The sequence below is a fragment of the Pinus tabuliformis genome, chromosome X (assembly GCF_031772625.1).
Source record: "Pinus tabuliformis cultivar Carrire ecotype Pingquan chromosome X, CPIR1, whole genome shotgun sequence".
NCBI classification, from domain to species: Eukaryota; Viridiplantae; Streptophyta; class Pinopsida; order Pinales; family Pinaceae; genus Pinus; species Pinus tabuliformis.
The window spans coordinates 1747531046-1747546986 of NC_142308.1; the positions used below are offsets into that span (position 1 = coordinate 1747531046).

A 15941-nucleotide genomic window follows, 5' to 3' on the forward strand; every position below is an offset into this window, starting at 1 on the left:
TCAGGGCATGTCCACGTGCTAAGTTTGATGTGACAAGAGTCTCAGTGACTCTATTCTCCATGCCCTGAGTTGATTTCTACATGAAATGACCCAAGGGTTGGGTCCAAACGCTGAGCTCGGAACTCCCAAACTCGATGCTTACCGTTTTGTGCCTCTATATAAACCACCAAGCTATGTCTAGCAGGATGATATCTCCCTGTGGGGTCATCCCAAAAACTCTTTGATTGATAGCCATCCACCAACTTTCATGCCTCCATGTCCTGATAGACTTGTCTCCAAACGATTTTGCTTAATTCACACCAACCATACCATGGGGTTTGTTAGGTCCCTATAGTACTAGTGATTACCCCATTACTATTGTCATTGTATTCCTTATTGTTATTATTGTGCCCCTATTGTCCCCATATTTTTGTTAGTGTGCCCCATAGAAACCCACTATTGTTATTATTGTGCCCTTATGTTATTACTGTTAGGTCGATTTGATTATATTGTGACCCCTTAGACTCCTATATATAGAAGGGAGGTTTAGTCATTTGCATCATCCAAGAATTGTTCATTTTTGTAATGTAAAGGAGGTTTCCCCCTTGAAGAGGCTGAATTCTAAGGCGTTGATCTATCTTTTCTATCATTTTGTGAGCTGGTTTCCTAACATTTGGTATCATAGCTTTGGATTCTACGGTTTCGCTGCTCCAAATAGGTCATCGTGGCATTTTCACTATAACATTTTTTCTACGACGATTCAGAAGCTAAAACAAAAACCCATTTGATCCGAAATCATTCTGAACTTCGGGTCTGAATTTCAGAGCTTGCTCGCTATATTTTCGATGATATGATTTGAGGAAGTTAGGTTTTTTGCAAACTCCCGAATTACATTCCAAACAAGTGACCTAGGGAAAATTATCATAACTTTTGTTTTGAGCATCAGATTGAAATTTCGTAAGAATTTTTAGAAAGAGGACGACATGTAGTTTTATGTATATCATTTTTAGGTACTAAGGTTGGGAATTCAAATGGAATAGTGAAGAATTATTAGCATTAATTGATGCCTCGAAGAAAGAGAATGGAAACATCTAGTAAGAAACCTGAAAGCTCTAGCATGACTCATGAAGAAGAGGAAGAAATGAAACATGATATATCAAAATTACAAGATCAAGTACAACAAATTTCACTCTAACAAAAGGTAAATGAAGCCAAGATGAATGGTGTGGAAGCTAATATAAATGGAATTCAAGTTAAGATGGATGGCATGGACACTAAGATGAATGGCATGGACGCTAATATGGAAGAATTGATGATAAATTTGAATAAGTTGCTACAAGAAATGGTTACTAATGGTGAAAGGGTAGTAAAGGAAACTCATGATGATAACAAAAGAAATTTTAATCACGATTTCATAGACTCTAATTTTTGATTGAAGACCCACCATGTTCCAAAAATTGATATAAGGAAGTTTGATGGCAAGGATCCCAAAACATGGATACTACAGATGGAGCAATTTTTCGATCTCCATAATGTGCAAAACACACAAAAGGTATGTATTGCAACTTTATATTTGGAACCAAATAATTTTGTATGGTATCGATGGCTTTGCTCTCGTACACAAATTGTCACTTGGGCAATTTTTACAGAAGAAATGATAGCACATTATGAGGATACAAAAAGAAACACCTTTTTTAGCCAATTGATAAATCTCAAAAAAGCGTTCAATGATGGAGCACATTGAGGACTTCCAAAAATTGACCATAAGGGTAAAATATGTTCCAGAGGAGCATAGGATTGATGTGTTCATAGGGACTTTAAAGGATAATATCCAACATGAGGTTCACCTTTGGGAACCTAATTCATTGGAGAAGGCACTCAGGTTAGCGAGAAAAATGGAAAGAAAAATTATGGCAACCAGGAAGCCTACCACTGACAACTATAAATATAGAAGGGTTGTTGCCCCTAGCCTTCCACAACCTACAAGGTTGACACCACAACAATTGGAAGAACTTATCCGTTGCATATTCCACATGGGAGGATGGGAATTTTATACAAAAGCATCCAGAATTACTCAAGCGTTGAGGAAAACGATTTTCGAAAGGAGAGAGGCATGTTAGGTCCCTATAATACTAGTGATTCCCCCATTACTATTGTCATTGTATCCTTTATTGTTATTATTTTTCCCCTATTGTCCCCATATTGTTATTAGTGTGCCCCATAGAAACCCACTATTGTTATTGTTGTGCCCTTATGTTATTATAGTTAGGTCGACTTGATTTTATTGTGACCCCTTAGAATCCTATATATAGAAGGGAGGTTTAGTCATTTGTATCATCCAAGAATTGTTCATTTGTGTAATGTAAAGGAGGTTTCCCCCTCGAAGAGGCTGAATTTTAAGGTGTTGATCTATCTTTTCTATCTTCTTGTGAGCTAGTTTCCTAACAAGGTTCATACCACTAGGATGACATCACTCCTTCCACTTTTTAACCTATAGCGGTGACATGTGTTACCCATATGTGGGTCATTAAGGTGCCCAAAAATGCCAAAAATCACTGTCATGTGTCACCCTGCTATTAGTTGTGCTAACATTACCTTCCTCCGTCATCTATCCCAATCACATGTTGCCACCTATCCTATTGGAGGAGAGAGAAAGGGGATATTGGAGACCTGTTCTACGAGTAATTTAGTTGTTAATTGGTTTTTCATAGGTTTCGGTTAGGACGACACATATATTTTGACCCCTTAGCAGGCTTAGATGAAAGAGAGGGATCCTCCACTCAAATCTCATTGGTCGGCTCTCTATTACAATGTCCCAATGACTTACACCTGAGAGGTTATCTTTGTCTTCCCTTTTCAACCTTCTTGGGTATAACCTCCGGGGTAACTGCAACAGGATGGTGTTATCCTGCTCCACCTATCCCAGTCGCTTAGACTTGGGGCATAACAATAATACCACTAGGATATTACTAGTGGGTGGGCTCCACCTGCCCAATGGGAAACACTCCCGCTACTGCATTATCCTCCGTGTGAACCCATAGCTTCGCATAGAGGCTCTACCACCAGGTTTGGCACTTGCATTGACTTTAGCTACGCATCAAATCTCATCCAACCACCTTATAACTCTGCTAACTTTGACTTGGGGTTCAAAAACTTTGAATGGATCCAAATTTCAATCCATGAGGCCATTTTCAAACTTCCACATACCACCATAAATATTTTTTTGAGTTGTTTCCATATGTGTGGATTTCACTTGCATTGGAGATGGTTTGTTGCTCCAAAACTAGCTCCAAATCCTTTGCACCATTTAATTGGTTTTTCCACTCTTTGCTTTGCCTTTGCTTTTGCCTGTGTATATTTTTTCCATCAGCCACCTTTGCCATTGACTTTGAATTTTCCTGTGCCACCTCTGTTATTGCCTTTTCCATCAATATTTTCCTTGGATACCAATGACAACATATTTACCAATGTAGTTTCCTTTTCCAATCTTTTTCATTTCCTTTACCATTAATCATATTTGCCTTCAATGGAAACACATTATCAATACCCCAACCCCTATAGGCTATATTTGGTAGAAGGACTCCTTGAGGTATTATGGGCATATTTTATTGGTACATAAATTTGCTTTAAAAGAGTAGCTATTAGCAAAATTGAATTCATCTTCTATAATGTGTCAATTAGAATTTTAAAAACATACCAACTAGATAAAAATCCTTTTGGGGAGGCATGATAAATGAAATTCATGGCTTAATGAAACAAATGTCAAAGGAACAAAGATGAATAGTGAAGAATCTCGAGATATTCTATGAGATATTTGTTCTTGTCACTATTTGGGATGACATTTCCATGAATTTTATTTTTATCCTTCCAAATGTTGAGAAAGAAGCCTTGATCGTCGCTATAGTTGATTTCCTTTCCAAATATGCCTATTTTTGAGCTTTAAAACACCCGATTATGTTTTTCGTTGTTGCTTAAGTTTTCATGGACCAAATTTTAAGTTGGTATGCCATGCTTAATTCAATTGTAATAGAACATGATCCCACCTTCAGCAACAAATTTTCGAAAGAGTTATTTAAACTAGTATAGGGAACACGCTTGACAATGAGCATGACTTACCATTGAAAGCATATGGTCAATAAAATCTTGGAAACTTATTTTTGATGTTTCACGTCAAATTAGTAGGGGCAATAGGTTCAATGAATACCACTTATTGAAAGGGTGTGAAATTACCACCTATGATTGTGCTACTAAAATGTCACAATATGAAGTTTCTTATAGCCAAAACATTTCCTTAGTCACTTCATACTGACTAGTAACATTCAAGGTTCAGAAATTGGATCACACACTTAACAATAGAGCAACCATTCTTAGTATCATTAAATAAAATTATGGTTTTGGCTCAAAATGGTAGAAGCAACAAGCATGTCAACATTTCTTCAAGTATATTTGAATAATTAGATTAGTTTTTTCTTTGCCTTTAGGAATATAAGGACACATCTCCCAAAGGAAAGGGCCACCAGAAGCTAGCACCATAGTTCTATGGATCTTATTAGATCCTCTAGCACATTAGACAAGTTACTTACAAATTGGCTCTTCCTAACCACTTTTTGACAAGGCTAGATGCAATGGTTATAGAATCAAGGGGATCTCTCTGATATGATGCCAAATTACACTTCACACCATTTAGGATGAGAGTCCCATCTAGTTTTTCGACCTAGATTCCATCTTATGATTTTTTGAATGCTATATTTTTGGATGAATATATGAAAGGAAAAGTAAATTAAGTCGTTGGTGGAGTGTATGCGAAATCAACTTTAATGGAAATACTTTAAATGAATTCGTACAAAGAATGTTACAATATATTTATGATAAACACATATCTCAAAGAAAGAGCGATAGCAATCTCTAATTAGGTTACATGGCAACTAAAGTATACTAGTTATTAATTAGGAAACAAATTGCAATCAACGACCAAAACAAACATATAAAAAAAATCAACAAGAAATTCTTAGAATGATTGTTGGGTAATTTAATTGTTAGTTAAATTACTTGTCATTAATTGTCAAAACTGGGGTTCTGTGAACTTCTGAAGTATACATGAACTATATGTGCTAGGCAATTTACTTTCAATTAAAGGAAATTATTCTAATTGTTGTAGGTTTTAACCCCGTACAAAAATTACCTGCATACGAATTCTCAAACACAGCAAATAAACAATGCAAGAGCATAACACATAAAACACATATACACAGAGATTTTCCCCTGGATCCCAAAACTGGGACTACCAGCTTGATTTTTCATTATTTTCCTTTCAATGTTACAATACATATTTATAAATGCCGAAGCATCCAATACCATGGACCGAAAACCATCGCATCCAAAATCATGGACCGAAAGCCATCGCGTCCAAAACCATGTGCGAAAAACATGCACAAAATCATAGGTATGTTTGCCAAACCCCCTAGAGTGAGGTTACCTACACCCCTCAAACCCCCTATGACTCCCCCCACTACGCAATCCGCGCAATGAAGGGGAGTCTCTGCCCCCATTCTAACCCCCTAGTTAACTACGTGGTTTAATCGTGCAAAGACTATAACACAATGCAACATTCTCCCACTTGTTGTTTTCTTTCCATAGGGGACCACAAGAGAGTTTAGTCATTTATCCATCCCTGCAACGCCCATTGTTTCTCTACACCAAGAGAACTTCTCAGAGTTCATAGATTTTGTCAATGCATTTGCAGTATTCTTCAAAGTGTCCACCTTTACCAGCAACACCTTTTTGTCTTCTATCATATCCCTCACAAAGTGATATTGAACATCAATGTGCTTTGTCTTTGAATGGTAAGCAGGGTTATTTGCCAAGAAAATTGCACTTTGGTTGTGACAGTCTATCCTTATAGCTCCCTGTACTAACCCCATACTTGAACACAATCTCTGCAACCAAACTGTTTCCTTGCTTGCATGAGTGGTTGCCATGTATTCTGCCTATGTAGTTGATAGTTCCACTACAAATTGTTTCTTACTCATCCAACTAACTGCACCTCCAAATAGATTAAACACATACCCAATTGTAGATCTTATATCATCCAGATCTCCAGCCCAGTCTGCATCAACAATGCCACAAATATCCAATACTTTGTACAATCCTGGTCTTCCTTGGTAGCACAAACCATAATCACTAGTGCCAAGCAAATACCTGAAAACCCGCTTCACTGTTGTCCAGTGCTCCTTCCCTCGTTTTGACATAAACCTACTCAATACTCCCACTGCATGTGAAATGTCTGGTCTAGTATAGACCATCGCATACATCAGGCTACTGACTGCACTTGCATATGGAACACGTGACATATCCTCTTCCTCTTCTTGTGTCTTGGGACACTGTTCAAGAAATAACTTTACACCTATAGGAATAGGAACCTTCACCAGTTTACTATCCTACATATTAAACCTCTGCAATATTGTCTCGACATACTTCCTCTGGTTTAACTAGAGCTTCCTCTTTGCCCAATCTCTTTTAATTTCCATGCCCGAAATATAGTTTGCAGCACCAAGATCTTTCATGTCGAATTTGGAGGAAAATTGGGTCTTCAAAACTTAGATAATTTCTTTGTCATTTCCAACCAGCAACATATCATCCACATACAAGACCAAATAAATAACATGATCACCAATTAAATTAAAATACACACAATGATCTGCTTTGCTTATGGTGAATCCAAGTCCCCGTATAAATGTATCAAATTTCTGATACCACATCCTTGGTGACTGTTTTAACCCATACAAATACTTCTTTAACTTGCATACCAGTTCTTTCTTACCCTTCACCGCAAAGCCTTCAGGTTGCTTCATGTAGATCTCCTCTTCTAGATCCCCGTGAAGAAATGTTGTCTTCACATCCATCTATTCTACCTCAAAATAAAAAGCAGCAGCAAAAGATAAAAGTAATCTAATAGAAGTTACCTTGGAAACAGGAGAAAAAATATCACCAAAATCAATTCCCGGCACCTGGGAATAACCTTTTGCTACCAACTGAGCTTTTTATTTCTCCACCTTTCCTTTTGCGTTTGTTCTTCTTGAACACCCATTTGCTACCAATGGGTTTCCTTCTAGCTGGCTACTCCACCAGATCCCAAACCTCATTTTTATGCAAAGATGCCATTTCATCAACCATGGCCTCTTTCCAGAGTTTTCCATCCTCTGAATCTACTACTTCCTTCACAGTTATGGGATCATCATCAGTAATAGATAAAGAAAAATTTGAACAGAAAGAAGATGGATTATACCTTTCTAGCTGCCTTCTTTCTCAAACTAATCTTCTCACACCCGGAGTTTGTGGCTCTTCATCTTCTAATTCCTCCTCTACTATAGAGTCTAATTCTTCCTCCTTTAGCTCAAACTCTATCTTCTCAGGTTCCTTTGGTTGGACTTCATGTTTAATAACATATTTCACCTCTCTGAGCACCACATCTCAGTTGTACACAACCTTCCTTGTTATTGGGTTCCAAAGCTTATAACCCTTTAAACCATCATTATACCCAATAAATATGCACTTTTCATATTTACTATCCAACTTGGTTCGTTTCTCCTTTGGAACATGTATATATGCATCACATTCAAATACCCTTAGATGTGAAAGAGAAGGTTTCTTACCAACCCATACCTCTTGTGGAGTCTTATCCTCCAACGTTGATGAAGGTGATCTATTAACCAGGAAACATGCTGTCTCCACCACCTCTGCCCAGAATTCTTGTCCTAACCCAGCACCACTGAGCATGCTTCTTGACCTTTCCATCAACATCTTGTTCATTCTTTCTGCAACTCCATTTTGCTGAGGTGTATATGAAGTAATCTTCTATCGTGCTATACCACACTTCTTACAGAATTCTTCAAATTCATTACTGCAAAACTCTCCACAGTTATCTATCCTTAGCACCTTTATCTTCTTCTCTGTCTCGTTTTCCACCAGAGCCTTAAATTCTTTAAACCTATCAAAGACTTCATATTTCCTCTTAAGGAATATATCCATGTATTCCTTGAGAAGTCATCTATAAATGATACATAATACACAGACTTGCCCAGTGATGAAACCTTCACAGGTCCAAACACATCACTGTGCACAAGCTCTAATATCTGTTTCGCCCTCTTACCACCAAAGGGGAAACTCACCCGATTCTGCTTCCCATATACACAATTTTCACAAAAGTCAAAATCCAGAGAGCTATTACTCATACCTTCTACCATAGATTTACCATGAAGTATTCGAATGCCCTTCTCTCCAGTATGTCCAAGCCTTTGATGCCACAGCATGGTATTCTCTCCAGAGACCACTAGATTTTATGCTTCACTTTAAGGAACCACAGAACTGTTGCACCCATCAACAACAGTGCTACCTTGAAGCTTGTACAGAGTTCCAATTCAAACTCCCCACATCAATACCAGTGCCCCCCAAACCATCTTGCAGGTATCCTTCTCGAACACTATTTTTACACCTGCATCATCCATCTTGCTTACAAAAATCAGATTTCTAGCTAATGCAGGAATATGCAGAACACCCGGAAGTGTTCTAACCTTTCCACCTTGCAACTTCAACTTTACTTTTCTGCGACCAACGATTCTAGCCTTCCTGTCATCCCCCAAGAAGACATCACCACCATCATATTTCTCATACTTGCAGAACCACTCTCTATGGGGAGTGAAGTGAAAGGATGCACCTGAATCAATCAACCATGCCTCATGATCTACATGTGTACATGAAGAAGCCAAGTACACATCCCCACCTTCATCTGAGGTGGTTTTCGCCTCTGCAGAAGGAGCATCATCAGATCCCTTTCCTTTATCAGGAGCGTTAGATTTACAGTCCCTTTTGTAGTGGCCTTCCTTTCCATATTTCTAGAACACCACCTTTACATGTTTTCCTGGAGATTTAGATCTCCCTCTAGATTTAGATCTCCCACTCGATGATTTATTTTTGTTTCTGTTCTAGGACCGTCCTCATACAGACAGGGCATCACCTTTCTGGCTCTCCATATTTTTCCATCTCATTTCCTCCGTCAACAAGGATGAGACTGTTTCATCAAACTGCAAGGTAGTTGCATTGCTACCTATTGCAATAACCAAACTATCCCACAAATCTGGTAGATAACACAACAAATTGATGCACTTATCTTCATCTGAAATTTTAATATCAATAGATGATAACTGACTTACCACAGTATTAAACGCATTCAGATGCTCTGTCACTGAGTCTCCATCTTTCATCCTCAAGTTATACAGCTTTTTCCGTAGGAACAATTTATTCACTAGAGACTTAGATTGGTACAAAGTCCCTAACTTGTCCCACAAAGCCTTCATCGTAGCTTCCCCTGATACATTCAACAATACTGAATCTGAGACACATAATCGTATTGTGCTCTTTGCCTTCTGATCCAACTTCTTCCATTCTTCATCAGACACTCCCATTGGTTTAGTACCCGGATCTACCACGATCCACTGATCTTTATCCACCAATAGATCCTCCATCTTGAGTTTCCACAACTCAAAACTCTGACCATTAAATTACTCAATCTCTATCTTTCCACTGCTCGCCATCTTCTTTCCCCACTAGAATCAATCTCACAGATCTCCCATTGAACAGGGTCTACCACAGGCCCAAGCGAAACACCTCAGCATCAAAGGCATCCCCTTGAAGCCAAAATAGCTCTGATACAAAATGTATGTTTTAACCCCGTACAAAAATTACCTGCATACGAATTCTAAAACGCAAAAAATAAACAATGCAAGAGCATAACACATAAAACACATATATACAGAGATTTTCCCCTGGATCCCAAATCTGGGACTACCAGCTTGATTTTTCATTATTTTCCTTTCAATGTTACAATACATATTTATACATGCTGAAGCATCCAATACCATGGACCAAAAACCATCGTGTCCAAAACCATGTGCAAAAAACATGCACAAAACCATAGGTAGGTCCGCCCAACCTAATATAGGGTCTAAAACCAAAAAATTTCGGGGCACTGCCCAAACCCCATAGAGTGGGGTTACCTGAACCCCCTGTGACTCCCCTTATTATGCAATTAGTGCAACGAAGGGGGGGCTCCGCCCCCCTTCTAACCCCCCGGTTAACTGCGTGGGTTAGTCTTGGAAAGAATTTAACACAACCCAACAATTGTAAGATGAATATGAACCTTATTTACAACAAGATCATGGAAACGAAGATTGAACTATTGAAAATGGAAATGAAATCTAGACTAGATCTAATTAAGCATACACATATTCTTTTCTCTACTCAAAACTAAGAAGTGGTTTCAAAGAAAACTATTTTGAATGAAAGAACTTCAAATTCTATTCTAACAATAGAGATCTCCTATTCTAGTGAAATTTGAATGGCAATTTTATTCTATGAAATTAAAAGAAAAAACTACTCTACAAAATTAAAAAGAAACTAGAAGGAAACTTAATTTATTCCAACTTGAAAAGAATCCTAATTGTGAAATTGAAACTGATCATATGAATTCAACATGGAAATTGAAGTATGAAAGCGAAAGCAAATCTAAACAAAACAATTCAAAGTAAATGTTTTTGTGGTTTCTTTTTATTTAATATTGAGCACTCATTCTATTACAGACAAAGTATTGATGAGTAAATTGTGCTCGAAACAGAGCATTAGAGCATCAAAACATCTTTCTATTTCAAAAACTAAATAAAAATGAATGCATAATGAAATTAAAAAAAAAAAAAACAAAAAACAAAACAAAACAAAACAAAACAATACAAAACAAAACAAAACAAAACAAAACAATACAAAACAAAACAAAACAAAACAAAACAAAACAAAACAAAAAACCAAAAACAAAAAAACAAAAAACAAAAAAAAACAAAAAACAAAAAAAAACAAAAACAAATACATTGTCTCACAACTCGGGGCCTCCTCTTGAGTGTGAGGAAGTAGGAATCTTAGATCACTATATTAAATCATAAAAAAATCAAAATTATGCCATGAAACAAAGTGTTTGTGTTATTTGAAATGGATCCTTCCTTCAAGAATGATAGCAGCAACCTAAACTTAATACATTGATTATCATTTGCTTCTCGCTGAAGAATTTTTATACTTTTTGCATTACAATTACATTTAGATCATGATGGCTAAGAATTATAACTGAAAGGACACCTCATTGCCATGAATTTACTAAAGCACAGTCCATTCCAACCTTTGTTTTCTTGACTGAGCATTAATTGACACTTTGGCACATTGTTTGATCATGCAATCTGGAAAATAGGGTTCTAAAGAACCCGAAAAATGAAATTGCTCTCAAGAAACTAATTGGGCTTGTGCTAAAAAATACCCATGTTTTCATTTTTCAAAATCCATTTTCATTCACCTAGAAAATGTGTTTGAAGTTGATTGGTCAAAATTGTTGTATTTTTCCTTTGATTTCTTGCTAGAGGTCCACACATGCAAGCTGGGTGGAATCTGACCAATACAAATCCATATTGGAACCTTTAGAAACAATGTCCATGTGCTAGATTTTCTTCTAGAATGATGCTACTACCTCAACCATGGAGATAGCTATGAAAGCTTAACTGAGCTGCAAAAGCTTGAATTGGCCAAACTGTCATTAGTAAACTGTGCACAATTATTCTTAATCTATTAAAAATAATGGAAAAAGATGTTAATTAACCACTTAGGAATATAGATGCACATCATAAAGAATTATGGTAAAATGGTGCAATGGATGGTTGGAAGTGATGACTTAATGAATGACAAAGACAAGTGAGAATGATGACAAATTAGTGACCCAAAAATGATAAGAGTTTACAACTAATAAAATGGTTCATTAACTTTTGCTAAATATACAACAATCATGCATTAATGAACAACAATAAAGAAAATTCTTACAATATTTTATAACACATGATATAAAAGTCCTTGTCGTGGTCCTTCATGCTTCTAAATATTACAGTTGAACATTCAATGCCAAACCACAGTTTCTTCAAAAATATCAATAGTAAGAGTGAATAAAGCTAAAAAAATGTCCTCAAGGTGATTACAAGCTTCTTCCTTTCAAAGATCCTTCAAGAGTCCAAAAACCAAGATCCCTGTATTCTTACTAAAAGGTTATATTTATACAAAAGTGAGGCGGATTTTCACCTTCCGTGACTTTTCACCTATCCTCATATCTATTTTGTAACTCACTTTATTAGAAATTATTTTTTAATAAAATAATACCGATAACAAAAATATAAATATTGAAATTTATTAAGGACAATTTTTCAAAAATACAGGATCTATTCTCATCATTCACATTTATAGGTTTTTCAACTTAACAATCAAACCAGGGTTCTCTAGACATTAAGCCAAAAATCTCATTTTTTCTATTTTTAAAAATAATAACAAAAGTAAACCCTCAAATTATCTAAGGGCCATTATGATTGTCTCTCTTTTAGGCAAGTTGTATAAATTTATTTTATAGGAGAAGATTAACTTTTGGTTAGAAAGTAAAAAATAACCCTCAAATTATCTAAAGGCGATTATGATTATATCTCTTTTAGACAAGGTGTATACAATTATTTTAGAGGAGAGATTAATTTTCGATTAGAAATAGACAAAGGTGATTATGATTATCTCTCTTTTAGATAAGGTGTATACAATTATTTTAGAGGAGAGATTAACTTCCGATTAGAAAGTCAAAATAAGAGAACTCAATGTGATATTAGCTTTGAAGTGATTACTCAACCTTAAGCATTTTAATTACTTTTAGGATATCACATACATGTGTTAATATATAATAAAATCATCCTCCTTTGTTGCTTCATTGAATGTTGAGACATTTTGATATGACATATAGAAATAACCTATGTAAGAGATTGCAATATCTAAATATTCATTTTGGTTTGAAGAATATTGCAATAATATTGTATGAGAAAATAATTTCAAAGTTGAGGAATATTGATGGTTCATGAAAAGAAATCTTTCACTATAGTGATTAAGCAAGGATTTTTTTTTCACATATATTTTTTGCAATTATAATGACAATTTAAAGGATTTTGTTTATAGAAAACATATTGCATTCTCACTATTTTGGTTAGAATAATCATTTTTCTTCTCCTTTTTGAATATGTTATTATTTTTCGGACAAGGATTTACACTTATATTAACAACATAAAATTATTAGATATTTTTGTGTTATATCTATAATTCCAATAAATAAGGGAAAAGTTATGATCATCAAAGTTAGGGATTTCACTTATTTAGTGTATGATAATAACATTTTGGATAAAGTTTTTTTGTGCAAATATCTTGGAATTGACTTTCATTGCAAGCTCATTTGGATTTATAGTGTGAAAAAATAAATTAATATAATTCCAAAACCAATTTTAATTTTGATAAAAATAAAAAAATAAAAAATAAAAAATTAATCCATATACCAGGAAAAAAATCTCATACCAACACACTATTCATCGTAAACTTATAATATTGAAAATCTTCTATATGATGATGATGATGATGATGATGATTAACGTCCGCTGAGACCAAATAATGGTCTATCGGACCTAAAGAAACAAATTATCTATTTTGATTTAAGATTTTATTCCTATGCTCAAAAAGCTTGGAGAGAAGTCTCCCGAGCTCACTATAATTTTGACATTGTAAAAGGCTAGGAAGGTCAGTATTGTAACAAAGATTGTGAAACTGAGATGGCTAGGAAGGTTAGTATTGTAACAAAGATTGTGAAACTGAGATCTAATGTGGTTATACGCAGGGCATTCTAAGATATATATATATATATATATATATATATATATATATATATATATATATATATTATTTTTACATTTAAATTTAATAAATTAATTTTATAAATACATACAATTTTTTTTTTTAAGAAAACCAATATATATATATGTTAAAACAGATTGATTGAAAATTATCAAGTATCTTTTTGTTAAAATTTTGAACTATCATTCTATATATAAAATAATATTTATATTTAAATAAAAATTAGTATCTTTTTGTTAAAATTTTGAATTATCATTTCATATATAAAATAATATTTATATTAAAATAAAAATTAAATTTTACATTTAAATTTAATAAATTAATTTTATATATGCACAATCTTTTTTAGGAAGACCATTTTGTAAAATTTATATTAAAAAAGATTGATAGAAAATTATTGAATATCTTTTTGTAAAAAAAATTTAACTATCATTTTATATATAAAATAATATTTCAAATTCCTCAGTAAAATTAAAATAGAGTGAGATACTCAATTATTTGATTTAACTTTATATAAAATAATATTTCAAATTCCTCATTAGAATTATAATAGAGTGAGATACTCAATTATTTTATTTAACTTTATAAAAATTATACCGATCCTAAAAAGTATCATTGTGATTGCACATGGTGCGATGCACTTTCAATAAAGTGATTACAGCGATAAAATATAATATATTTTACAATTTCAACCAAAATAATATTTTATAAAAGAAGAATTAACTCACTTATTTTAATTATAATGAAAATTTTAGAATAGTATTAAATAATTTTTTTAATTATAATAAAAAATTGAAATCTTATTAATTAAATCTATTCAACTTTTCTTTTAATTATAGAACTTTGTAAAGGTTCTAGTTTAATTTTTCCAAGAATAACTTAGAGATCTTGACGCCTTCCATTTTAAAAGACTTGTAAACTTTGATAAAATACTAAATTCCAAAAACTCACTAAACAATACCAAAACAAATTGCATTAGATAAAAAACTAAAAAAGAGTTACACAAGATAAGTAGTTTGTTTTTCGAAACAAAAAACGAAATACGCAAAATGAAAATTATTAAAATATAACTTGATTTTCTCGTCTCTGTAAAACTGTGATGGTAGGAGAAAGAGCGTTAATCTGAACTAATATAAGTATTAAGATCAATATGGTGCGGTGGTGTAACGTCCTCAAGTGATCGAACCCAATAATTTTGTTCTTCCTCACGCACCTTCTTGCAATTATTAACGTCCTCGATCCATTTCTGGTGGCCCTCTGGATGGAAAATGCCGCTTTTCGGGTGAGGAACCCACCATGTCTTCTCTTTCTCTTTCTCTTTCTCATTCTCATGCTCACAACAGTGTTCGGTCATGCTGCTGCCATGATATTCTTCTTCATCTTCATTATCATTATCAGGGGTGTATACTACTTTGTTAATTTCCGCTGAAGCCTTTCCATGCGACCTGCGTACCCTGACAGTTATGATCCACTAATTATTATTATATGGTTATCATATCATAAGGACAGAAATTGCAAGAATTTATGTTACAGAAGGAAGTAAAGAGACGCAGAACAACACTCCCTTTACTATAATCGCTCCATTCATACCTTACCATTACTAAAGTCCAGGGAGCGAGTCCATGAGAATTCTTGCACAGGCTGGCCTGCATCATTACATTTCGAAAATTCATCATCACGAATTAATTTAATCCCCTCCCACGAGTTACCTGTGTGCGAAACTGTAAGTAAATTGGAGACGGGGGCTCCTTATAGTATCGAAAAGCGAGGTGAGCCAAAGACGAGCGAACGGGGAACAACCGGAATTGCGGTATTTGTGCCTACTTTCTCTCTCTTCCCAACGGAATAACGCAACGTTCGTAATCGATTCTCTCTCTAGAATGAAAATTGTAGACCGCTGCCACTCCCATTAGTTCGTTTAACGATTCAAAAGTACGGTTCTTCGGTGGTGTAACTTTATTCTACTTGACAGTCCTTACTACTTACCAATGGTAATGGTGGAGTATGAGTGGACCCTGCCCAAAGGTAGGAATTGTCGGTGATAGCCCTCTGAATGCGTCTAAAAACATCTATTTATAAAACTTTAGCATTCAATGAACATATTTTTTAAAACATCTATTTATAAAACTTTAGGAAATTCGATAAAATGGATCACGAGACTTGTAAAGACTTAA

The 15941-nt window shown here is 34.7% G+C and overlaps 1 protein-coding gene across 2 annotated transcripts; it reads right to left on the reverse strand.

The window, feature by feature from the left end:
• Positions 1 to 14718: 14718 nt before the first annotated feature.
• Positions 14719 to 15621, reverse strand: LOC149146783 (uncharacterized). 2 transcript variants are annotated; one of them, XM_089449508.1, is made up of 2 exons: positions 15358 to 15621; positions 14719 to 15212 (listed from the first exon to the last, which is right to left on the reverse strand). In XM_089449508.1, exons 1-2 carry the CDS (start codon positions 15441 to 15443, stop codon positions 14885 to 14887), a joined length of 414 nt encoding a protein of 137 aa, XP_089305634.1. In that variant the 5' UTR covers positions 15444 to 15621; the 3' UTR covers positions 14719 to 14884. The 2 variants fall into 2 exon arrangements, with proteins under 2 accessions (XP_089305634.1, XP_089305633.1); XM_089449507.1 differs by having other exon boundaries at positions 14719 to 15221; positions 15358 to 15576.
• Positions 15622 to 15941: the final 320 nt, after the last annotated feature.